The sequence below is a fragment of the Bos javanicus genome, chromosome 6, assembly GCF_032452875.1.
Source record: "Bos javanicus breed banteng chromosome 6, ARS-OSU_banteng_1.0, whole genome shotgun sequence".
Taxonomy (NCBI): Eukaryota; Metazoa; Chordata; class Mammalia; order Artiodactyla; family Bovidae; genus Bos; species Bos javanicus.
Genome location: NC_083873.1, coordinates 101255592 through 101282582, shown reverse-complemented (window position 1 = coordinate 101282582; position 26991 = coordinate 101255592). Strand labels below are relative to the sequence as shown.

Here is a 26991-nt window from a genome sequence, read left to right as displayed (position 1 = left end):
TTTCCCAAATGTTTAAATTGATGCAGGCAAGAGAAAGCCTTGCTTATTGAGCCTTTAGCTCTCTTTTTTTAAAAAAATCTCTCTCTCCCACAATATCTCTAAAAAATAGATACATGGTAAATAACAACTTAGACTGGTCACTTTGATGATAAGAATATTTGCAATTCAAAAGCAAATTTTGTTTTAGAGAATTTTTTTGCCCTTTAATCAAAGTGCTCACAATACCAACCTCTCGTGAGACACATATTATCTTGAATTCCAAATGTATTAATAATAAAGGGATGCACAACTGTTTGCTCTATCTTTTCCTGATCTTTTTGCATGTCACTTGCTTTCCTAAAATGGAAGCAAGACAAATTTGCTTTTCTGGGTATGCTTGTCACCTTCATAGCTATAACCGTTTCTTTGCAGTGATAACTCTGTTTAGGTATTTGGTCAAACTTTGCATTTAACCTGAGTGAGACCTTCACCTGGGAAAGAATCTCGAGGAATTCTGTAAGGTCACTGCCAAATTACAATATATAACTGGAAGAATAAGTGGAGCAAAATTCTAGTGTGCTATCTTAATGTCTTTCCCTATTTGTTCCCCCTCAACTTCCCTTATTCTTCTAGGTTAATTTTCCTCATAAGAATGACCTATCTTTCTTTCTGAGTTTTCAGTAGGAACACGTGAGTAACCAAGGACAGTTAGAAAGCAATTGTTTTTACGAGAATAAGACAAAGCTTCTGTTTAAAAACGTACTTCTTTGGTGAGAGTCAATGAAACTGAACCAGCCTATTCCAAAACACTCATTCCTGAACTGGCATTTCACTTCCGGAAATTTATCCATATTTATAAATAAGAGTAAGTGTGTTTTATAAAAGAAACCCTTTCTTATGAGGTTGCAGGCGGCTCAGTCTTTTATTTCTTTCTCCAAGTGTGGTATACAAAAGAATGAAAGAGAAACCAATTTGCATGTTTCCCACATTAACACAATCTAGAATAATTTACAATACAAATCAGTAGGATTCTAGGAGATGAATGCAAATCAGACCTTTTAAATCAGAACCTAAATTAATCATTGCATTATAATTGCAAAGTAATATTATCATACATTAGGTGGCATTGAATGGCATGGTTAGTTCAGTTGCATAGCAGAAAGGGCCCTGACATTCTTGTGTTCTTCCCACCCCCCTGTTTTAAAGCACTGTTAAGTGTTTTAAAGCACTGTTAACCCAGTCAGCAAAAGGTCAGACCATTGCTCCAAGGCCTGGGTAGTGAAGTGTTTTTGTTTATTTGCTGTTCTATTCCTGTCTTCTTGTTTATCTTCATTTCATTTTTGTTTTCAGTTGACATGTGGTCAGTAGGGTGCATCATGGGCGAAATGATAAAAGGTGCAGTGCTGTTTCCTGGCACTGATCGTATCCTTCTTAGAAGCCAGTGGTCTCTATGGGTAATATGTTCAATCGATTCCATTAGGTCTCCAGTATAATACTGTTGGTGGTATATCCTCACTGCCCTTAGAGGGGTTCTGTGAAACTCCAATGTCACATTTACCAGCTGGCATCATGGGAGAGTAATCTTGTCTCCCAGCAAGCTTGTATGTAGATAATATTGTAACACATATGAAACGTTCAATTACTATCAAAAGATCTGCCTTAATTCAGTCTTATGAAACTAGTAACAATGATATACTCTATTATGTTTTACTGTTTTTTGTTGTGAGAGTGTTAGTCACTCAGTTGTGTCAGTTGTTATATCCATAGCTAGATAATAAATGACAAAATCTTTTAGTTTAAGACTAAAGATTTATGCTTTTGTACCATAACAAATACTCATTTGGCATGGAAATCTTTTATCAGTTAAATTTATGTTCATTCATAAATGCAATCAGTTTATTATTAACACATATTCAGAGAACATTCATATGAATTTCCTTTTAAAAATGATCTTCTAAAATAATTTTTCTCATTTCCTTAATGTCTAGGAATAATAGCTCCATTACTGCTTTTATTCTCTCCACATTATTAACAAGTACCATGATTAAAACCTCATTAATTAATAATGATTATATGAAATATCCAAAGAAAACAAATGTATATCACTTGGTTAAGTAAAAGTGATCCCTTAAGCAGCTAATAATTAGCAAGTAAAGGTTCTATGGGCTTTGCAGTATTAAAAAGATATGGAGAGTGTGATTTAGTGTATGGGTTTATAATAACTTATTTTATTTAGTCAGTTAAGTATCCTACTCACAGTCACTTACAAACTATTACGTCATTATCATACTAAAGATAAGATGAGCATTACTTAAATGATCACTGTTTGAAAACAAAATTGAGCCTATAATAATGGGGTTTTAATGTATAAAATAAATCTAATTAATAATATTGTAGCCTAACTGTGCAATTAGCCATTTACTTTGAAGATTAATATGTAACAAATATTAAGTGCATGCATATATTCTCTGTATTGGACAAATTTACAAACTGACTGAATTAGACACTCAGTTTTTGTGGATAAGAAGCTTAACATGAAATGTTTTATTTAGTTAAAAATAAAACTGCACTACTTTTAACTCTATTCTTACTAAAAATATTTTTTTAGTTTTATATGACACACATTTATTTCTAAAAAATTTATGCCTGTTTTGCAGTATTGTCTTCTGCATATACGTTTTACTAAATAGTATCTATAAATTTACAACATTCATGTTTATGTTAATACTCTTTAAAAGTATGTTAGCATGATAAAAAATGAATTCCTTCAAATTGGAAAAAAAAACAAGATTTCTCTGAAATCTTGTGGATTATAAACTTGAATTTGGACTTTGAACATGAATATGAAACAGTTAAGTTTTGCCTAATTTTTAGACATTTGATAAAAAACAGACTCAATCTATTAACTTTGTACTCTTTGATATTTTAGAAGTTCATTTTGCTTGAATAATTGATGATTGAAATGAATTATTTGCCACCTATAAATTAAAATGATTATTTTTCATTACTTTTCTTATAATTTTTATTAAAGAAAATCAAATCAGATTTCCACAACTGAGTTATTAAAACAGATTAACATTTCTTAGAATCCATTTTTTTTAAGTTGCTTGGTTATCATTTCTTAACTTGATACCAAAATCCCTTATAAGTAAACCTTTGGGTTGCTGCTAATGTTAAGAAGTCTCAGATTGTTCTTTCAATACTTGAGCTTGGTATTTTTATTTTTGGTTATTTATGGAGCTCTTGTATAGGGATATATTTGTAAATTTTGGGAAGGGTAAATGGTAATTATTAACTAAAGTGTCTCCTCTGAATGTCAGATGCAGTCTTTTCATAATTTCAAACATGTTGGTAATTTCAAATCAGAATTTTTCAGGCAAACATATTATGAAGACTCATTATTATAATGTTAAACTTTTAAAATACAAAACAGATTACTTATTTTTTGAAATGCCCTGTTATTAAACATGACATCTGAAAGTGGCAATAAAATTATATTTAATCTACTAGATATATAGTGTGTGTAGTATACATCTATACAATATTCTGTAGGCAGTCATATTATTTTTAACATATCATTTATATGAAGACATTCTCAAAATAAATGATTGATAAAAGTCAGTGCAATATGAGCTATACATGTGTTCTTAATACATAAAATAACAACAAAACTTAAAAATACGGTCTTATACCCTTTATTTTTTATACCTAAACGAATTCACATTATTTTTAGCCTTGAGAAATTTAGATAACCAAAAACAGTTCTTAAAATTTAATGCATTTTTATGCCACTTTATTAGTAGCTGTATTTTTGTGTTATGTGCTTAGTCACATAGTCATGCCTGATTTTTTGTGACCCCAAGAACTGTAGCCCACCAGGCTCCGCTGTCCATGGGATTCTCCAGGGAAGAATACAGCAGTGGGTTGCCATATCCTTCTCCAGGGGATCTTCTCAGCCCAGGGATTGAACCCAGGTTTCCTGCATTGGAGGTGGATTTTTTAGTCTGAGCCACCAGGGAAACCCTTTATTAGTAGCTGTATTTTGATGTATTTTAATTAAATTTTTATTCAAATCAAATGTGTTTAACTTTCTACAGAAAAGTCAGAATTCAACTACTGAGATACTTTTCTATTGGGAGGTCTCCTAATGAATTTCACCCTGGCAGACACTTTTACTTTAAAATTACACAATAAATTATGCAAGTGAATTAGAAGAATATTAAATTTATAGCTTTTGAAAAGATCAATAAAATGAACATGCATATATTACCACTCAGGTTAAAAAAGTAGAACATTATCAATACCTATGAACTTTTTGTGTGTGTTCCTGCTCGGTTATATCCTCTCTCTTCCCCAGAGGTCATCGCATTCCTAAAGGCATGTTTTTACAATCTCTTGGACTTTCCTTATATTTTTAGCACATACATATTTATCCCTAAACAACATATCATTTTAGTTCAGTTCAGTCGCTCAGTTGTGTCCAACTCTTTGCGACCCCATGAATCGCAGCACGCCAGGCCTCCTTGTCCATCACCAACTCCCAGATTTTACCCAAACTCGTGTCCATCGAGTCGGTGATGCCATCCAGCCATCTCATCCTCTGTCGTCCCCTTCTCCTCCTGCCTCCAATCCCTCCCTGCATCAGGGTCTTTTCCAGTGAGTCAACTCTTCCCATGAGGTGGCCAAAGTATTGGAGTTTCAGCTCCAGCATCAGTCCTTCCAATGAACACCCAGGGCTGATCTCCTTTAGAATGGACTGGTTGGATCTCCTTGCAGTCCAAGGAACTCTCAAGAGTCTTCTCCAACACCATAGTTCAAAAGCATCAATTCTTCGGCACTCAGCTTTCTTCACAGTCCAACTCTCACATCCATACATGACCACTGGAAAAACCATAGCCTTGACTAGACAGACCTTTGTTGGCAAAGTAATGTCTCTGCTTTTTAATATGCTACCTAAGTTGGTCATAACTTTCCTTCCATTTAGTTTTATCCATTTTACATATTGTGCTATTATTACTTTGTGACTTGCTTTTTTTTGGAAAGCAAGCTTTTTTTGAAGTTAGCATTATATTTTTAAGATTTATTCACGTTGGTACATAGGAAATAGTTCATTCATTTTCATTGCGGTATAGCATTCCAGTATATGAATGTTCTATTAATACAATAAATCTGTTCTTCTACAAATAGACTTTGGAATACATTGAGTTTTTGCTTTTTCTTTTATAAACAATGAATACATGTTTCTAGGAGCAAATGGACAAGATTCTTTATGATAAATGCCTAGGATCATTGTTGTTGTGTAGTTGCTGAGTCATGCACCATGCTACTCTGTAGGATTTCCCAGGCAACGATAAGAGTAGGTTGCCATTTCCTTCTCCAGGCGATCTTTTCCACCCAGGAATTGAACCTCAATCTCCTACTTGGCAGGTGGATTCTTTACCACTGAACCATCTGGGAAGTCACACCAGAACTCATAGGTGTGCACATTTTAAGCTTGACTTTGTGTTGATAACATCAGATTGATTTTCAGAGTAACAGTATATGTATAAAAGTAACTGTCTACTCCACATCCAAACCAACTCTTGATATTACCAGATTTGTCTTTAAATTTGTTAGTAATCTCTTGGATGTAAAATCCTATTCATTGGAGCTTTTATTTATATTTTCTTTACAAGCATTTTTTCCTATTTACTGGCCATTAGTATTTCCTCCTGGTAATATATCTTTTGTTTTTTAGAACAAATTTTTAAATTGTATTTTTAAAAACTAATTTGTAGGAGTTCTTTATTTATTGTGGTACCTAACCTTTGTCCATTTTATGTGTTGAAAATATCCTTTCCCTTATTTAGAATATTTTGCCATTTTATTTTATATTGATTTTGGAATTTGCTTTTTTTATAGTTCATTTATTTATATGTCTTTCTTAAGAATCCTTTGATGCCTTTATATTCTCTTTTAGTTTTGGTGTGAATATTTTAATCTTTTATATTTAAGCTTCTAGTTCACTTGGAAATGATTTTTGTGTATGGTGTGAAAGAGGAATTTCATTTCCAGTTACTGACTGAGGAAGAATGGCTAATTCTTTCTTCATTGTTCTATAATGCTGTCTTTGTCATAAGTTTTCACATTTAGGGGGAAAGGGTGTTAAATTCTTGGCTTTGTATTCGGTTTCATAATGAGGTTTTTTTTTTTTTTTTTTTTTGTCTATCTCTATACCACAACTACCCTTTCTTAATGAATACAAGTGTATACTATACACATATCAGATAAGATAAATATCTTCTTTCTTTGTCTTCTTCAGAAGTACCTTAGCTATTAATGAGCCATTGCTTTTCCTCAAATATTTTAAAATTGGCTTGCTAACTTCTATAAAATGATCCCTATTTGCATTGATTTTGGAATTGTATTGAATCTATAGTTCAGTTTGTGGAGAATTTCTGTTTTAATTCAGATAATTTTTATCTCTCTCCTGAACACAGAAGGATCTTACCACATACTAATAATTTAGATCATTACTGTACCAATTTAAATATGCTATCTATGCTCAGTATTTTAGTTTTTTTCTTTGAACCTCATAAATTGACATTATCATTTGGTTATGTAAAGATAGAGTTTGTTTAGATTTACCCTTATGATTATAATTTTCTTGGCTTATCAGTATTTCTTGCAATTTGACCCTTTGGGATTATTTTCTTTCCTTCTGAAGTATATCCTTTAGAAGTTCTTTAGAAGTCTTTAACAATAAAGCTGTATTCTGATTTGTGTTCCCTACTGGAAAGATAGTTTTGTTGGATATAGAATTTTAGATTGACAGTTATTTCTTCCTGCATTTTAGAAGTGTCTTTCCACTGGCTTTTTCTTTTTAATATTACTGTTGAATAATTAGCCATCAGTGTGATAGTCATCTTTGGACATACTCTGTCTGTTTTCCCTCCTTTCATTTAGGAATTTTTTTCTTGATCTTTGGTTAGTTGCTGTTTCTCTCCCATGTGACTAGGTCTGGATTTCTTTTTATTTACCTCTCAGGATTCCCTTTGTTACCTAAATTTCAACCTTTCTCCAATTCCTGGAATTTCTCAATTTTTGTTTCTTCGAATACTTTCTCTCCTTATTCTTCAAGTTATCTCCTTGAAAAACTCTAATTGAACATAAAATAGACATTTATTTATTCAACAAATATTTTGAGCACTTGCTATGTGCTTATACCTAGGGATATACGTGTAAAGAAAATTGATAAAAATCCTTGTCATCATGAAATTTAAAATAAAAGGCATGGTGTATTAGAAAGTGTTAACAACTAAAGGAAAAGAGGGATCAAAGTGCGAGTGTGAGGATGGAGGAGGCAAGGATTTTCTCCTTTCTTTTTGAATTGAAACATAAAAAGTTTTGTCAAGTATGCCTCATATAGCATGTTTTCTTTACCTCATATAAACTTCATTGTCCCTTCTAAATCTTTTCTTGCATAGTGTTATACCCAGAAATGAGTGTAATCTTTCAGAGAGGTTTTCACAGAACAGAGTAGAGAGTTACCAAAACTGTTAAATAGAATTTTGTATTTCTTTTAGTGTTGGGAGCTGTTTGTATCCGCTACTTTGCTTAAAGTCATTTTACTTACCAATTTTAAAACACCTCAACATTTTTCAGCTACAAAATACAGATGTCAATTTAAATGATTTCCAAGACATCTTCCAGTTTCAAAATGCAGGTAGAGTCAGATCTAGTCTTTATGAGGCCGGAATATAATGCAGTTGGAGGAAGTTGTTATGTAAAGAAAAAATTAATATTACAAATGCAAAACTAGGCATAGAATTTTGCAAGGGACCTGTACAAATGAGTGGCCCTAAAGATTAACCCTCAATAGTTTAATTAAAATTCTACATTGTGATACATATTAACATATATTGAATTTGCTTATATGTGAAATGTCTCTTCAATATTTTTTGCTTTGTAAATAAATATAGATTACAATGATAAATAGATTTATTAGATGAAATAGATTATGCTGAGGTGCATATATATCATGCTTCAAATATTAGCCTCTGGATATTTCATGTTCCACAGTATTCCATGAGCAATCAGCTGCCAGTGAACAAATAGCCTTTTAATCAAACTGTCAGCTTTGACTTTTTCAAAGTGTTATTAGCTTATAATATTTCCCCTTCCTGTGCTCATTTATAATGAAAACAGATGTTAGTTATAATTTTTCATTGTCACATTCATATTTCTAGAATTTCAGGGGGACTATCAAGATGAAAATAACACTTTTCAAATGAAAAAAAATAAAAATGTTTTTAAAGTAACAAAAAACTCAAGACAAAACCATGAAAATCTGAATCCAGACCTTTGTCATATGAATATAGATATATTTCTAGCCTGAATTTTACAATGTCCTCAGAAGTGAGAGTTCTTTGAGAACAAATTTTATCATACAGAATTATGGAGTAGTTACTTAAAAATAGTAAAATAGTTTGAACTTATATTGAATAGCTTTTATGCTTCCCATGAGTAGTACTTCCCATGAGTAGTAACATGATATCAACCTGTATTTTTATGATAGCAACATGTAATTTCAATCCTATAGGTATTCATGAGTAGAACCCCTTTTTCTCTGCATGGAGCTTATGTGTGACACTTGTCATAATTTCTCATGGTATTTTTGGGAAAGTGACATGGGGAAAGGGAACAAATATTAGGATTTTTCTTTCCTTGTCATGTTTCCATGTGAACAACCCCTAAGTTTTCCATAGCAAAAGATGTGGAATAATATTTTGGTGAAATTGACCCTAAACTAATCCGTGTCATAAAACTGAAACAGGTTAGTACTTTATTCTTAGATCTGGACTTATTTTTTTCACAAGATATTGTCAGTATTTCTCAAATATACCAGGGGCCACCTGGATTGCAATTACTGTGATGTTTCTTAATGATATCATCTCAAGCATATGCATTCAGAATCTTGTAGATCAATGGGGAGAGTGGAGTGATCTATATTTTTATAAGTTCCCCAAGTTATGAATATTCAGTTTGGGAACTGCAGTTTTTTATCATGATGCCTAACACGTGGCATGCATACCTCCACCTCCTATTGCACATTCATTGCAGGGCTAACATGAAGCCTCCCAATGATACACAACACAGTGCCGACCAGGCAGCTGCTTGTCTTGCAAGATAAAGTAGTCACTCCTGGAACTTTTCTAAAGACAGTACTCTTAAACAATATTATCTTTAAAAGCATAGGTAAGAATTTGGGGACAAACACTGATATTCTTTAGGTTGTGAAGAGATGTCAACATTTTTGCACAGAATACTGAATATAAGGCTAAGAGCAGAATAAAAAGCAAATCTGAATTCACAAAGGTGTCAACTCTGGAAACCATATTCATCATAAGAAAAAGTAATCAATGGAAAAACAAAATGGAGATAAATAATTCAAAGGGCATAGAAGAATGAAGCCACTAAACAACTCTTTATGATCCCACTTGAAAGAAAAAGTGGAGTCACTAAGTCACATCTGACTTTTTGTGACCCCATGGACTGTAGCCTACCAGCCTCCTCTGTCCATGGGATTTTCCAGGCCAGGGTACTGGAGTGGGTTGCTGTTTCCTTCTCCAGGGATCTTCCCAACCCAGGGATCAAACCCAGATCTCCCACATTTGCAGGCAGATGCTTTACCATTTGAGCCACCAAGGAAGCCGCTTGCTCCCACTTGGTAGCCTCTGAAAGCTTAAATGTACATGGTATAAATTATGACCCCAAATTTTCAGAAAATAGTAAGACATTATTCATACATTGGGCTCAAGGCAATTTGTTATATATTTTAGAAAGTTTCTCAACCAAGGAAGTTAATGTAAAAGGAAGACATTAAATGTAAGTTCTTGGCTAACTGACAAAAATTAGCTGGAATGATTTCCAATCTTAGGATTTCAAATAATCACTTTTACAATCCATACTTTGTTTCTTTCATCTATTACAATACTACTTATTGAAGACATTAGTAGTAAATAGTTGAACATTATCTTATCATACTCTATTTAAAAAACCAAACTTTTTATGACTATCTTTATGTAGTGAATTTAGAACTAGATGAGAATATTGTCAAATAATTCCTACTAGATGACAGTTTAAAATTTTTATTAAATACATTTGATAATTATGTTGTATGATGATTTCTGAACTAGTAGATCAAAAATATATATAGTTTGCTTTTTTGATGACTGCACATGCTGGGATCTGTAGGTATTCATATCCTTACTCATATAGTAGAAAAATGATGACTTATTAGTGTTCTAAAGCAGAGAAATTGTTTTACAAAAATAATTTTGGTCATTCTTTTAAAAAAATTTACTATTTTAAATTAACACATAATCATAAAAACCTAGTTAATATTTTATGTATTTTAAAAAGTATAATCATTGTGGAAATCTGATGATTAAAAAGTTCTTTTAAAATGTATCACCTTATTTTCTATTTAAATATTAATAAAATTAGTTGTTTTATGTGAATAAGTTGGCCTAATAGATTAAGAAAGCAATTTCAGAGGCATTCTTTAAGAGGGATTGCCTGGGACAAACAAACGATCAATTTTATGGCAAAATTAAAGTAATGTTTACTATGTCAGTTCCAGACTTGGTCTTCTTCTTCTGGAATCCTTGGAACAAGTCCTGGGTTTAGAGCCAGGAGCTATTATTTCTAGTATTGGATTGTATTTGTTTAATTATGATTATAGAGAAAACTCATATGATTAACTAAGTACATAGTTAATGATGCAATCCTGTGAACGCCTGTGAAACATGTACTTAGTGCTTAAATGCACTAGTCATGTTTTTGGGAAGAAAGAGCTTGAAATAGATTGGTTAAAATAAAGGCACACACTTTTAAAGATGACTATACCACATATTTACAGTTATAACAATCAAGTATTTCATTGCCAATAATAAAGATTAGTGGTTTTTTTTGGTAAACTATTATATCAAGGACCATAACAGTGTTTCATCTAAAGAGCAATCTAAGGTAGGAAGACATGCTGAGTGCTTCTAGAGACTTTAATTATAACTTTTAATAAGAAACATTTTAATAGTTCTTGTTTAATTAATTCCAGGACGTTTGACTCCCTTAAACTTCCCTGGTGGCTCATCTGGTAAAGAATCTGCCTGCAATGTGGGAGACATGGGTTCAATCCCTGGGTTGGGAAGATCCTCTGGAGAAGGGAACGGCTACCCACTCCAGTGTTCTGGCCTGGAGAATTCCATGGACTATAGCGTCCATGGGGTGCAAAAAGTCGGACATGGTTGAGTGACTTTCACTTTTTCTGAAAGTTTACTGTAAAAAAACCATGCAATTGTTTTGGAAATGTTGCTTTAAAAGCAATTCATTTTTGAATTAAATAACTGTGTCAAGTGTGAGTTACTCAGTAGTGTCTGACTCTTTGCGACCCCATGGACTGTAACCTGTCAGGCTCCTCTGTTCGTGGAATTCTCCAGGCAAGAATACCAGAGTGGGTAGCCATTCCCTTCCCCAGGGGATCTTCCTACCCAGAGATCAAACCTGGGTCTCCTGCATGATAGGCAAATTATTTACCATCTGAGCTACCATACTGTAGCTAAATATAACTACACTAGTGTGTTGGGAGTATTTTGCTAACTTTGTTAGAAGATTCCTTTACAGAAAATCTGATAACTTCTTCTTCCTGATCAAATCTTTAGAATTCTCAAGAAGTTTGATCACTGATTAAATTATGTCTTGTTAGGACATGATAACTGAATTGTATTAAAAAGTAGATCTCTTTTCATAATTTACAGTGTAAGCATTGAGGTTTATTTAACTGTATTAATGTTTTCTATTTAAAATATATCTAAGTAAATCTAGCTTACCTATTATCGATAGTATTAACATAAGTTTTTGTCTAAGAGTGACTTTTAACTCTAATCTTTGACATTTTTTTACTGTATTCCTAATGATTCTCATTTACTACTATATATTCTCATATACATGGCAACTGAGATGAATTTTTATTGAGAGATGTTCTTGTTTAGTTATGTCTATTATTTTGTAAAGGAATATTCTTCAGTTTTTCCCACTCTTACTTCATTTCTTGATATTACACAGTCATACATTTTTTCATCCTAATAACTGAGAGGATATATAATTTAATTTTTATTCAGCTAGATTATATGAGAAATAGAAGCGCATTTGCAAATTAGCTTGGTTTTACCTTTGTTCTGTCACCTATCTACATTGCATTATATATTTATTTTTGTTAAATTAGTTAATTTTGTCAGAACTGTCCATCATTTTTAGTCCAATGCTATAGAAAAACTAGGGGTAATGATTTTAGAAATCTTAATTAAATAATTATGGTAACATTCCCTGAACTGTCACAAATTGCGTTAACAGAAATGAATTAACTTTACAGTAAAGATAGAGTTATAGAATTAGCAACATTGGAGAGAACACTGCCTGTGGTATTGGATTTGACAATTTCTAAGGCCTCTGTCTTTCATTGACACATGGCAAGAAAATCTATTTGAAATCAACTTCTTCCAGTTGACTATTCAGAGTTTTCAGAAGTGGTGTTTGTCATTCCCAAGCTCTGACATATCAAATATCTATGAAAGATGAAAAAGAAAATCTCAATCAGTGGGTGTGCCTGTCAAAGACCCCCAGTTTTGTAAGTATTAGTTTTCATAGAGAGATCATGTTTTTCTTATAAAATCCCCCATGTTTAACATGCTTGTGAAACACAGGCGCTTGGATGAAATCTGCCTTGAACTGAACATCCTGTGTTTACCTTCATACTTCATTGAATATTACAATATTCAGGATATAAGGCACTATTATCAGAAGTAAGAAAATGGGTATGAAGTTGCGACTGCTTTGATAAACAGAATCTTTTAAGTCTTTGATGAAGAGTTAATGAGTTATTATCATACTGATTCTATTTGTAATGTGCATGAGTCAAAAAAATTAACAGACAAGGAAATTTCGCATTTTCTAGAGAACAAGAGGAAAAAAGAATCTTATAAAGAATTTAAGAAAAGTATAGATGAATTTTATAAAATATTTATTCATCTGTCATTTTTAGAAAGTAAATGATTAGAATAATTTCATGATAATATTATTATGTGTCATTATAATTTTTCTCTTCCAAATTACATGGCTATATAGAAGTTTAACTCAATAAAAGAAATTCTTGTGTTATTTAAATACCTTTCCATTGACACAACCCAAGGACTCTTTCATGATATCATATTTTGTTAAGTAATGCTAATTCCTCAAAAGTATATGTGTTCTCAAAGTGAATTTAAAATTCCAAGGGCATTCACTGCCTGACAGTCTGATTTTTTATGTTTGTCCTTTGTTGTTTTTTTAAAACTTCTTCTGTGTTATTGACCGTTCAGAGCTCTGAGAAGCAGTTAGTCTCCCAACTAGTGAAAGGCAAGAGCTGGTGTCCTGCACTTGTTTTTGCCCTTAACTATTCAATTCTCAGATATTGACCAGTGGAATAAGGTTATTGAGCAACTAGGAACACCATGTCCAGAATTCATGAAGAAACTGCAACCCACCGTAAGAAACTATGTGGAGAATCGGCCCAAGTATGCAGGACTCACCTTCCCCAAGCTCTTTCCAGATTCCCTCTTCCCAGCGGACTCTGAGCACAATAAACTCAAAGGTAAGCCCTTCAGGGATAACTTCAGAACCACTGCGTGGGTGATGCAGACCATGGAGACACCTCTCCTGGTGCTGGGAAAATTGAGTGCAGGAGGAGAAGGAGGCCACAGGGGATGAGATGGTTGGATGGCATCACTGACTCAATGGACATGAGTTTGAGCAAACTTAGGGAGATAGTGAAGGATAGGAAAGCCTGGCATGCTGCAATCCATGAGGTCGCAGAGTTGGACACGACTTAGCAACTGAACAACAACCTCAATTTAAGAAGAGGTATTTTTAAAAGATCCTCCTTACAAAGGGAGAGTAATCAAGGATTTAAAAATTTTCTGGATATCTAGGGAAAAGACTAGTAATAAAGTGTGTGACAATGGTATGGGTTAACTATTCACGGGGCTTATTTAGAATCTAAAATTACTTTGCAACGTTAACGCTAAAAGAACAACGTTATATATACATTGAAGCAATTGTTCCAGTTATTTTTATATTCTGGAAAATATTTTCAACACAAGATTTTCATTTTAAAATCTTGAAACTATAGATGTTTGAGTTTTATTTGTATTTTACTTAATGCTTAACCAACATTTTTTATTTTAGAGTGACAAATGAGATTTTTACTTTCGTATTTTGTTTCTAACAAAGACTTTCATTAATAAGTAATTTTTTCTACTACTATGTCTGCCATTATGAACTTTAGTAATGGATCTTAATTTCTTACCCACAAAACAGGGATCATAACAGCTTCTTTATAGGATTGAAGACATAGAATAAATTTGGCAACCTATAAAGTATAAGTAATATTTTAATTCTTATTCTAACTTATGACATTTCAGAAATTGGGGATATGAAGCAAATCTTATTTTTTTCCTTTGCCGGGGGAAGAAATCCTATCCCTTAAAATCTATGTGAACCTGGGAAAGTTATCTAATCTTTCTGTACCTTCTTTAACAAACTAAAGCAAGAAGTGTCTATCTTATAGGATCATTGGGAGGATTAATTGAATAATTTGTCAAGCACTTAGAACACTGCCTGTCTCACACTAAATGTGCAGTAACTGTTAGATATTAAAAAATAATAAATATTTATTAATAATAAAATTATTATTTCCAGGGGATCTATGTTGTTGTTCAGTTGCTATGTTGTCTCTGACTCTTTGTGACCCCATGGACTGTAGCACACCAGGCTCCTCTGTCCTCCTCTATCTTCTGGAATTTGCTCAAATTCATATCCATTGAGTCAGTGATGCTATCTAACCATCTTATCCTCTGCTCATCTTAACCTCATCTTATCTTTTTCTTTTGCCTTCAATCTTTCAGAGTATCAGGGTCTTTTCCAATGAGTTGGCTCTTCACATCAGGTGGTCAAGTATTGGAACTTCAGCTTCCCCTGGGACCCCGTGGACTCCCGTGGAATTCTTCAGGCCAGAATACTGGAGTGGGTAGCCTTTCCCTTCTCCAGGGGATCTTACCAACCCAGTATCAAACCCAGGTCTCCCACACTGCAGGCAGATTCTTTACCAGCTGAGCCACAAGGGAAGCCCAAGAATACTGGAGTGGGTAGCCTGTCCCTTCTCCAGCGGATCTTCCCGACCCAAGAATCGAACTAGGGTCTCCTGCGTTGCAGGTGGATTCTTTTCCAGCTGAGCTATTAGGGAATCCCCCCCACCTCAAAAGGACATACACTTGTGAAATTTTACTGCAAATGTTTAGTGGACAATTAATTAGTTAGAGATTAAATGTACAGACTTAATTTATAGCTAATATAGAATTAAATGAGATGGAGAAACCGAAATATAGTGTTACAACTTTCCAGGGTCATATTGTCTTCTCCAGACTTCCATCTGGTGGTTTTTAAATTAAGTACAGTGTTGTTTCTGTGTCTGTGACACTTCCATTGCACAGTTGGGTTTCTCCCTTCAGCTACCTGTACCACTCTCTGAATTGTATAATTATTGAATTACAATTGTAACACAAAATCAGCAGATTATAAAGAATTACACAAATAATCAAAGGGAAGGATTTATTCTACTGTTATTAAAGAGTGTAAGACATTTACTTGCAAACAAAAGAGTGAACGATGAAGAATTAAAATCTTTTCCTCTTCCTCATTTTGTTCCCTACAAGCAGTAGTGATCATTGTTTCTCAGTGAGATGATTTGGTGTTCCAGTAGTTCATTTGCCCATAGATGAGGAGACCACCCCAACCCCTACTCTTCCAAGAACAGAAATGTGGGTGACATGAGAACCCGTGGAGTGTGTGAGTCTGGGTATAAAATCAGTTACAAATCAAAGAGGTCTTGAACCAATGAAATAGACACAGACCTGTTAGGTTAACAATCAGAGAAACTAATACTGAAAATCATTGTATATTTCTGTACTTTCATCACTCTTGTGAACTTCAAAGTGTCAGTTTGGGAGTAGCAGAAATTAAGTGTTTGGAATGGAGATCCCCAGAAAAATGACTAATAGAAATAAAAAATCTTCCAGTAACTTAACTAGTGATTTTTAAAAATTATATAATTAGTATAAGTAAATGTGAATATTTTATTAAAATGTAATAACACAAGAAATACAAATGCTGTAGAGGTGAAAATTAGATTGCCACATTTTAACTCTAGTATAATCAAAATTATGAAACTACATAAAACTAGAAGGGAATACATTAATAATAAGAATGATTGCTTCCAGATGGTGGGGAAGGTTAGCTTTTCTGGATTTTATGTTTTATGTAATTTCAAAATTTTATAATTAACCATATTTCATTAATAATAAACAATTGCTAATTAAAAATTGGTACATATTCATGAATTCAAAGACACTGCCTTTTCCCTAATTTAGCAAACCAGTTTAGATTTTCCTTTCTTTAATTTGAAGTTTTACCATGTTTGGAATAAATTGAATATTTTCACCACAAAAATTTCCAAATCAGTTTGGATCCTTATTTTCTGAAACATATTTTGTATTTTCGGATATGTTTAGAGCATCCTTTAGAAAAGTTAGGGGCTTCCCTGGTGGCTCAGATGCTAAAGAATCCACCTGCGATGCAGGAGAGCATGGTTCGATCCCTAGGTTGGGAAGAGCCTCTGGAGAAGGGAGTGGCTACCCACTCCAGTATTCTTGCCTGGAAAATCCCATGGTCAGAGAAACCTGATGGCTACAGTCCATGGGGTCACACACACACAGTCAGACATGACTGAGCAACTAATACACTTCACTCAGCAATGTTATTAAATAAATACATTTACTGATTATCACTATGCAAATTTTTTGTATCCCTAGCATCTGAAACTGTACCTGGCACACAGTAGACGATGTATATTGAATAAATTGAATACTGAATAAATAAACAAGATTCCCTGCATCAATTTGGTTACTAAATCTTGTGGATTTTTTCTCTCAGATTTGCCCCCCTTCTCTCAATCCTTGAAGCTTCGGCTCCCATTAAAGTCCTCATTATCTCTCCCATTCTCAGAAAGTCACCTCTAACTTCCTTGCCTCCCTCCAGATACTGCTTTGTCCTTTTCTGCAGCTCTGAAGTTTTAAAATGAGTGGTGTACACTCACTTTGTTTCCTTTTAAAAAACAATTCTTTTAACTTTTATTTTTAATTATACAAGCAATACATGTACAAATTTTATCAGAAATGCTTGTTGTTTTATTGCGAAGAGGCAGATTTATACAGTGGCATCAGGATCTATGGGTCATTCTGCAGTTATTTTTTCACTTAATACCATGTCCATGTGAATACATCTGAAAGTGAAAGTTGCTCAGTCATGTCTGACACTTTGCAACCCCATGGACTGTAGCCTGCCAGACTTAAAACTGCCAAACTTAATTGGTACAGGTAGATGACTCTTGAGAGTCCTTTGGACTGCAAGGAGATCAAACCAGTTGATCCTAAAGGAAAGCAGCCCCAAACATTCATTGGAAGGACTGATGCTGAAGCTCCAATACTTTGGCCACCTGGTGAGAAGAGCTGACTCATTGGAAAAGACCCTGATGCTGGGAAAGATAGAAGGCAAAAGGAGAAGGGGGTGGCAGAGGATGAGATAGTTAGATAGCATCCCCAACTCAATGGACATGAATTTGAGCAAACTCCAGGAGATGGGAGAGGAAAGGGAAGCCTGGTGTGCTGCAGTCATGGTGTTGCAGAGTTCACCATGACTTAGTGACTGAACAACAGCAACATTTAGATTGTTTAAAATGTTTAATCCTTGACCAACGCTGCAGTGAGCATCCTTTCTGGATGCTTTTCGTGAACATGTGCAATTGTTTCTCTAGACTGTATACTGAAAAGTGGAACTGTTGGGTCATAAGTTATTCACATTTAAAATTTTAAAAGATACTCCCAAATGTGCCCTCTAAAAAAATCTTTATCAATTTACACTGCAACCAACATGAATGAGATTATTGAATATTATGCCATGTTTTATTTGTGAGAGTCCCTCGGACTGCAAGGAGATCCAACCAGTCCATTCTGAAGGAGATCAGCCCTGGGATTTCTTTGGAAGGAATGATGCTAAAGCTGAAACTCCAGTACTTTGGCCACCTCATGCGAAGAGTTGACTCATTGGAAAAGACTCTGATGCTGGGAGGGATTGGGGGCAGGAGGAGAAGGGGACAACAGAGGATGAGATGGCTGGATGGCATCACTGATTCAATGGACGTGAGTTTCAGTGAACTCCGGGAGTTGGTGATGGATAGGGAGGCCTGGCGTGCTGCGATTCATGGGGTCACAAAGAGTCAGACACGACTGAGCGACTGATCTGATCTGATTTGATGGATAAAAAATATTTCATTGTTTCATTTTGCATTTCCCTAAACACTTGGTGAAGTTAGCTGATGTTTGGAAGGAAGGTGCTAATTGACTTTTTAAAAACTGTTTTTCCCTCCAAAAAATTTCCTTGCCAAAATCAAAATTTAACAAATTTTTTTCTTCATTCATTTCCTTCAGCCAGCCAAGCCAGAGACTTGCTGTCAAAGATGCTAGTGATTGACCCAGCAAAAAGGATATCAGTGGATGACGCCTTACAACATCCGTACATCAATGTCTGGTATGACCCTGCTGAAGTGGAGGCGGTAAGGTTTAGGTTTATTTTATTTTCTTTCCACAAACAAATGGTAGTAACTGGGTGCGCAATGGTGTGCACTGAAAGAGAGTTAGAATCCCAAAGAATTCTCAAAGGGCCCTCATAAAATTCCTAAGTCACAAAGCTACTACCTTCCCTTCTACAAGTTATTTTCTTCAACCTATGTTTTGAGTTGCATTTCTTTTTCAGGATTTCCTATGTGAGATGGTGATTCAGTCCAATACCTTGGCTATTCATGACACACTTCCACTAGTTTTTGTTAAATTATTAACACCACCAGTATTTCCTTGTATTTAATGATCAGTCTCTCTTGATGCAAACTAAGTAACAAAAAATGTAATAGAGGAGAAATCTCTTTGCCTCTGTTCCAATCAGGTTCCTGGTTTTAATAAGCTGTGGTACTAAGAACATTTATTCTTTTTAATTAACTTATTTATTTTAATTGAAGGATAATTACTTTACAATACCATGATGGTTTTTGCCATACATCCATGTGAATCAGTCACAGGTATACATGTGTCCCCCCATCTTGAACCCCCGTCCCACATCTCTTCCCACCCTATCCCTCTCGGTTGTCCCAGAGCACTGGCTTTGGGCGCCCTGCTTCATACATCAAGCTTGTACTTGTCATCTGTTTTACATATGGTAATGTACATGTTTCAATGCTGTTCTGTCAAATTATCCCACCCTTCCCTTTTCCCACTGAGTCGATAAGTCTATTCTTAACATCTGTGTCTCCTTTGCTGCCTTGTATGTAGGATCATCATTACTGTCTTTCTAAATTCCATATATATGTGTTAATATATAGTATTTGTCTTTCTCTTTCTGACTTACTTCACTCTACATAATAGACTCCAGTTTCATCCACCTCATTAGAACTGATTCAAATAGATTCCTTTTTATAGCTGAGTAATACTCCATTGTGTATATGTACCACAACTTCCTTATCCATTCATCTGCTGATGGACATCTAGGTTGCTTCCATGTCCTAGCTATTGTAAAAAGTGTTGCAACAAACAATGGGGTACATGTGTCTCTTTCAATTCTGGTTTCCTCAGGGTGTATGCCCAACAGTGGGATTGCTGGATCGTATGGCAGTTCTATTTCCAGTTTTTTAAGGAATCTCCATACTGTTCTCTCAAGTGGATGTACCAGATTGCATTCCCACCAACAGTGTAAGAGGGTTCCTTTTTCTCCACACGCTCTCCAGCATTCACTGTTTGTAGCCTTTTCGATGATGGCCTTTCTGACCGGCATGAGATGATACCTCACTGTGGTTTTGATTTGTATTTCCCTAGCTGAGCATCGAAGAATCGATGCTTTTGAGCTGTGGTGTTGGAGAAGACTCTTGAGAGTCCCTTGGACTGCAAGGAGATCCAACCAGTCCATTCTAAAGGAGATCAGTCCTGGGTGTTCTTTGGAAGGACTGATCCTAAAGCTGAAACTCCAATACTTTGGCCACCTCATGCAAAGAGTTGACTCATTGGAAAAGACCCTGATGCTGGGAGGGATTGGGGGCAGGAGGAGAAGGGGACGACAGAGGATGACATGGCTGGATGGCATAACTGACTTGATGGACGTGAGTCTGAGTGAACTCTGGGAGTTGGTGATGGACAGGGAGGCCTGGCGTGCTGCGATTCATGGGGTCATAAAGAGTCAGATATGACTGAGAGACTGAACTGAACTGACTGAATAATGAGTGATGTTGGGCATCTTTTTCATGTGTTTATTATCCATCTGCATATCTCCTTTGGAGAAATGTCTGTTTAAGTCTTTTGCCCACTTTTTGATTGGGTTGTTCAATTTTCTGGTATTGAGCTGTACAAGCTCCCTTGTATATTTTGGAGATTAATTCTTTGTCAGTTGTTTCGTTTGCCATTGTTTTCTCCCATTCTGAAGGCTGTCTTTTCACCTTGCCTATAGTTTCCTTCATTGTGCAAAAGCAGAACATTTAGATTATAAAGCTTTTACTAGGGCATTGGTGACTTTGTGAAGCTTTGCATAAATTAGATGAGAAAAATTGGGTATTTCAATAAGGCCACTGTCTCAGGTTGGTTCTAAGTTGACTGCCATAGGAAGGTATATCTCCATATTTTCCATTGAGACATAGTAAAAGAATCTTCTCAGAAGCAAAACTCTTTAATTTTTTGCTATCTCCTTTTCTCTGAGTAGATCCAGGGCTGCTCAGGAAACAGGCCTACTGTTTTGCCCATGTGTGTTCAATAAGCCTCCCAATAGGAATGTCCCTCTTTTAAACTTTACTATCAACAGTGTTACCTTCTCCCATCAAAATTTCACATTCTTTGAAAACCTGTGCTAAATGATTCATAGTACCTTCAAATTACTTTGCTTGAATTGGTCATTAATTTTCTATTTGAAATATTCTTTCTATTTGTTTTCTTGTGACCTTCACTATATACCAGGATATTCTGGCCCATCCAAAGCTTGCTTTTTTTGGCTTTTTTGTTCTGCTTCACTGTGTCAGAGATGCTAGGTTCAAGCTGGCATTAATTCTCCTCCCTTCTTCACTGGACAATTGAGAGCTGAAGGATGAGAATAAAAATCAGGTAGAATCAAACTTTATAGACATAATACTAAAAAAGCAACTTTTCATAGTAACCCAGTTCTTAAGCGTTACAAAATTTCTGAGAAAATAATTCAGTGATAAATGACTTTTCTGTGTGGAAACTGAGGTATAACATTCTAACATTTTCTTAAGACCTTCTTTCTTCAGCAGCTTTACAATGATGATGAAATTTTAATTTGCTTAAAATTAATTTTAGTCACTTGACTTGATTTTTACAAAATTTTGTTGTTGTTCAGTCAATCGGATGTGTCTGACTCTTTGCAACCCTATGGACTGCAGCACACCAGGTTTCCCTGTCCTTCACCTTCTCCCGGAGCTTGCTCAAACTCATATCCATCGAGTCGGTGATGCCATCCAATCATCTCATCCTTTGTTGTCCCCTTCTCCTCCTGCCTGTATTTCTATTTTATATGTTTTCTAAAGGATGCATGAGCTTCCCTGGTAGTTCAGCTGGTAAAGAATCTGCCTGCAATTCAGAAGACCCCAGTTTGATTCCTGGGTTGGGAAGATCCCCTGGAGGAGGGCAAGGTAACGCACTCCAATATTCTTGCCTAGAGAATCCCTATGAACAGAGGAGTCTGGCAGGCTACAGTCCATGGGGTTGCAGAGTCGGACACGACTGAATGACTAAGCACAGCACAGCACAAAGGATATATAGCCATACAGTTTGATGAGTAAAACCAATACTATAGACTCAACACTTGGAAGCAAATCTTTTCTCCTGAACTCATAATGCAAGAATCATTGCAGTTGCCTAAAGAGTTTTAAAGAAGTGTACACAGAATGTAGCAAATGAACACTTAATACTACCTATTTATTTCCAATTTATTCTTATGTGAATTTGCAGTTGATTTTTTTCTAGACTTTCAACTCAGTTTAGTTCAGTTCAGTTCCGTTCAGTTGAATAGTCATCTCTGACTCTTTGTGACCCCATGGACTGCAGCACACCAGGCTTCCCTGTCCGTAACCTACTCCCGCAGTTTGCTCAAAGTCATGTCCATCAAATCAGTGATGCCATCCAACCATCTTGTCCTCTGTCATCCCCTTCTCCTCCTGATTTCAACCTTTCCCAGCATCAGGGTCTTTTCTAAAGAGTCAGTTCTTTGCATCAGGTGGCCAAAGTATTGGAGCTTCAGCTTCAAATCAGTCCTTCCAATGCATATTCAGGACTGATTTTCTTTAGGATTGACTATTTTGTTCTCCTTGCAGTCCAAGGGACTCTCAAGAGTCTTTTCCAACTCCACATTTCAAAAGCATCAATTCTTTAGTGCTCAGCTTTCTTTATGGTCCAATTCTCACATCCATACATGACTATTGGAGAAACCATAGCTTTGACTAGACAGACCTTTGTTGGCAAAGTAATGTCTATGCTTTTTAATATGCTGTCTAGGTTGGTCATAGCTTTTCTTCCAAGGATCAAGTGTCTTTTAATTTCATGGTTGCAGTTACCATCTACAGTGATTTTGGAACCCAAGAAAATAAAGTCTCTTACTGTTTCCATTGTTTCCCCATCTATTTGCCATGAAATGATGGGACCAGATACCATGATCATCATTTTTTGATTGTTGAGTTTTAAGCCAGGTTTTTCACCCTCCTCTTTTACCTTCATTAAGAGGCTTTTTAGTTCCTGTTTGTTTTCTGCCAATAGGGTGGTGTCATCTGCATATCTGAGGTTATTGTTATTTCTCCCAGCAATCTTGATTCCAGCTTATGCTTCATCCAGCCTGGCATTTCTCATGATGTACTCTGCATAGAAGTTAAATAAGCAGAGGGTTAATATACAGCCTTGATGTAGTCCTTTCCCAGTTTTGAACCAGTCCATGTTTCCATGTCTAGTTCTAACTGTTGCTTCTTGACCTGCATACAGGTTTTGCAGGAGGCGGGTAGGGGGTCTGGTATTCCCATCTCTTAAAGAATTTTCCACAGTTTGTTGTAACCCACATAGTCAAAGGCTTTAGTGTAGTCAATGAAACAGAAGTAGATGTTTTTATGGAATTCTCTTGCTTTTTCTATGACCCAACGGATGTTGGCAATTTTATCTCTGGTTCCTCTGCCTTTTCTAAGTAAAATCCCCAAAATTAAATATTCTTAGTTTAATTCTAATGCTCTTAAAACTGAAAAAAAAAAACTAGTGTTCTTACAACTAAAAACTAGAATCTCTTCCAATCTCTCATTCTTGGGAAATACTTCAAATATATTCCTGGGGTAGAATGAAATAATGAAATAAGTAAGAGAAAGTATGATGTAGACATATGTGAAAATTAAGCATGAGTTTTTTTCTCTGATGATTTTTGAGGTTATGCTGATGAAATTTTATTTTATTTATTTATTTTTTAAATTTTATTTTATTTTTAAACTTTACATAATTGTATTAGTTTTGCCAAATATCAAAATGAATCCATCACAGGTATACATGTGCTCCCCATCCTGAACCCACCTCCCTTCTCCCTCCCCATACCATCCCTCTGGGTCATCCCAGTGCACCAGCCCCAAGCATCCAGTATCGTGCATCGAACCTGGACTGGCATCTCGTTTCATACATGATATTTTACATGTTTCAATGCCATTCTCCCAAATCTTCCCACCCTCTCCCTCTCCCACAGAGTCCATAAGACTGTTCCATACATCAGTAACCCTGTGTACGAGACAGCAAAAGAGACACTGATGCTGATGAAATTTTAGATAAACATAAATTATTTGAAATTACTGCTCAGTTATTTTGATAGCTGGAATCATGTTGCATATATATTTTTCCTTATATGTAATGTAATGTGTATAATGTGTTTTTAATGGATTGTGGCCTAGAGTTTAATTGGAGTCATAAAGTCTGTATTTGTAATTCACTTGTAATTATGTTGCCTATAAAAGAGACAGTTGCTTAGAATCTATAACAACATATTAATGAATAGTTTCAATGGGTTTTTAAATTAATTTTAACTTCTTATGAAAAATTCCTCTCAAGTATAGAAAGATCAAATTTAGGGTACTTAAAAGGCTAGAATCTTTTTCTCAGTCATTTCAATATTGCCAAAGTGAGTGTCTTTGAAGGAAAAGGGGGGCAAGTAGAGGATTTAATAAAGGAGAAAGTGCAAAAGAATATGATGTCTTTAGGAAAAATAAGGGTAGAGAAATGCTATGTGTATTAATCAGTTAATCATACTACAAGCTATCTTATCACGTTTCCAAAAGTGCCAAACTACCAAACTGAAAAGAGAAGAGCACATGAATGGTGTCATAATGCTAAGAGAGAAAATTATTCATGTAACGATGAAGTTGAAAGTGTACAAAGTTGAATGTCAAGGTGAATATTCATCTCTTTGTGTAACAGAACATCAAATTTGAAGTTAGATCTGTTCAGATTATTAGCAAGTTCTTATTCAAGTAATGTTCAGAGCAACAGAAATATGTTCCTCAAACACAAAGGCCACATTTACCGTCAATACTTTTTCATGAAACGCTTGGAGGTATTCTCACTGTTTCAGTATTCATTAAGAAGAGTTCGATATCAGACATAAATGCCATTTATTGAGTTGTTTGCATCATCACAGATGTGGAAAGATGCATTAGGTTTAAATTCCTGTTCTGTCACTTACAAGCTGGCCTAATTCAAGTTTCTTGTCTGAACTCTGTTTTCTTAACTAGGAATAGAGAACAATCATACATATTGTAGAGTGTTCTTCAGGAATTTAGAGTTAATGTAGATAAAGTACTTTGTACAGTGCTTGGTAGCCAGTAAATATCACACAAATTCTTATTCTCATAATCATTACTATTACTATTATGATTTTTACTTGCATGCTTTTGCTGTGTGTGTGTGTGTGTGTGTGTGTGTGTGTTAGTCAGTCAGTCGTGTCTGACTCTGCAGCCGCATAGACTGTAGCCTGGCATACTCCTCTGTCCATGGGATTCTCCAGGCAAGAATACCGGAGTGAGTTGCCATTTCCTTCTGCAGGGGATCTTCCTGACTCAGGGGTCAAACCCAGGTCTCCTGCATTACAGGCAGATTCTTTACTGACTGAACCATCAGGGAAGCCTGCTCAAGCCTTTGCTACCTTTTGATATTCAGAAAAACAGATATATTTGGTGAAAAAGAGGAGCTGCTCAAGAAACTATAGAAATAATCTACATTTTAAAAAAAATCACTAAAATCCATCTAGTTCCTGTAAGATTTTAAATAGTTGGCTTTTATTTATTTATTTTGCTGATGTAGACCCTCCAAGTATAAGAAAATCCAGTGCCATTAATTTAAGCCAACATAAAGACAAATTATGGGGCTTCCCAGGTGACTCGGTGATAAAGAATTCACCTGCCGTTGCAGGAGATGCTGGTTCAGTCCCTGGGTGAGAAGATTTCCCTGGAGTAGGAAATGGCAACTCACTCCAGGATTATTGCCTTGAAAATTCCATGGACAGAGGAGCCTGATGGGCTACAGTCCATGGGGTCACAAAGAGTCAGACACAACTGAGAATGCAAGCATGCATCCAAAGATAAATTACATTGTTTACAAATATTCTTTATAACTATTGATATCTTTAAGAAATTAGCGTATAGTCAGGGCAATTTTAGGGAATCAGCTTGACATTTTCTCTGTGCTCTGTTGGAGGGAAATACCGAGACAGTAGGGATCAGCTGCCTTGTTTCTTGTCCGATTCCTGAGTTTAGAGACCCTGCTAGGATACAGGGTGACTCTCACCTTGCAACCCCTGAGAATAGGCATATGGATACACTTTAGGAGGATTTTTGTGAACTGCAAGCTAAGGAGGAGTCAATTAACTCTGTCTCAGGGCATATAAAAAAGTAACTTAAGAAGAGTATGATATGTGACCTTTTTTTATATATATACATAGTTTTAACTTTTTCAGAAACTTCTGAGCACCCTATGAAAGCTCATGAGTATATAGGAAACTTACTAAGGGCTTCTGTAATTCTTCTGTGTTGGAGATGGGGGGGAGGAAGATGGAGGGGAGGAAGAAGGGAGGGAGAAATGCTTGGCTACCAAACCAAAGACATCCAAACTCAAAGGCATCATCATGGGAGTTCCCTGGTGGTCCGGTGGCTAAGACTCCATGTTCACAATGCAGGGGGCCCATGTTTGATCACTGGTCAGGGAGCTAGGTCCCACATGCCGCAACTAAGAGTTCACATGCCGCAACAAAGATCCCAGAGTAGCCAAATAAATATTCAAAGTAATCATCATGAAGATCTCAGTTAGGAACTTACCATGTTAGAGAAGGACATTCATTTCTCAATTCATGATAAAAAGGAAGGCTTCTAACCTAACACTAGAACTATTGTCTCCTGGAATACTGCTCCTGGGGGCCAGGCTCATGGCCAGCAGTGATCAGGTCCACTGTTGGAAGGCTCTGTCTCTGAGAAGCCCAGATACAGTCCTAAATGGTCAAAACATCACTCTGGGAATCTGGACAGAGGGACAGGTTGAACCAGTCAGGCAGCTGGTATCTGAGAATTCTGCCCTCCAGTTGGCAAGCCATAGATACTTGGCAGTATAGAGGAGGATTGGCAGGCAAGCCAAACCTTCTGCCTGGTGACTGAGTCAAAGTGACAGGAGAGAATGCGGGAAGAGAGGCTTGAAACGTGGGCCTCAGCTGACAATGGACTAGAGAGAGAGGTTGGGAATAGAAATATACCTGCCATCCATATAGGAAAGGTGT

The 26991-nt window shown here is 35.6% G+C and overlaps 1 protein-coding gene across 12 annotated transcripts in view; it reads left to right on the top strand.

Annotated features, from left to right (window-relative positions):
• Nucleotides 1-26991, top strand: part of MAPK10 (mitogen-activated protein kinase 10) — a 619928-nt gene that overhangs the window by 528878 nt on the left and 64059 nt on the right. For 11 of the 12 annotated variants that reach the window (XM_061420724.1, XM_061420726.1, XM_061420723.1 and 8 more), the window contains 2 exons: nucleotides 13466-13648; nucleotides 18597-18721. In XM_061420724.1, the coding sequence (XP_061276708.1) occupies nucleotides 13466-13648; nucleotides 18597-18721 (308 nt within the window). Of the gene's footprint in view, nucleotides 1-1329; nucleotides 1402-13465; nucleotides 13649-18596; nucleotides 18722-26991 lie in introns of all 12 variants that reach the window. The other variant, XM_061420720.1, reaches the window with a different exon arrangement.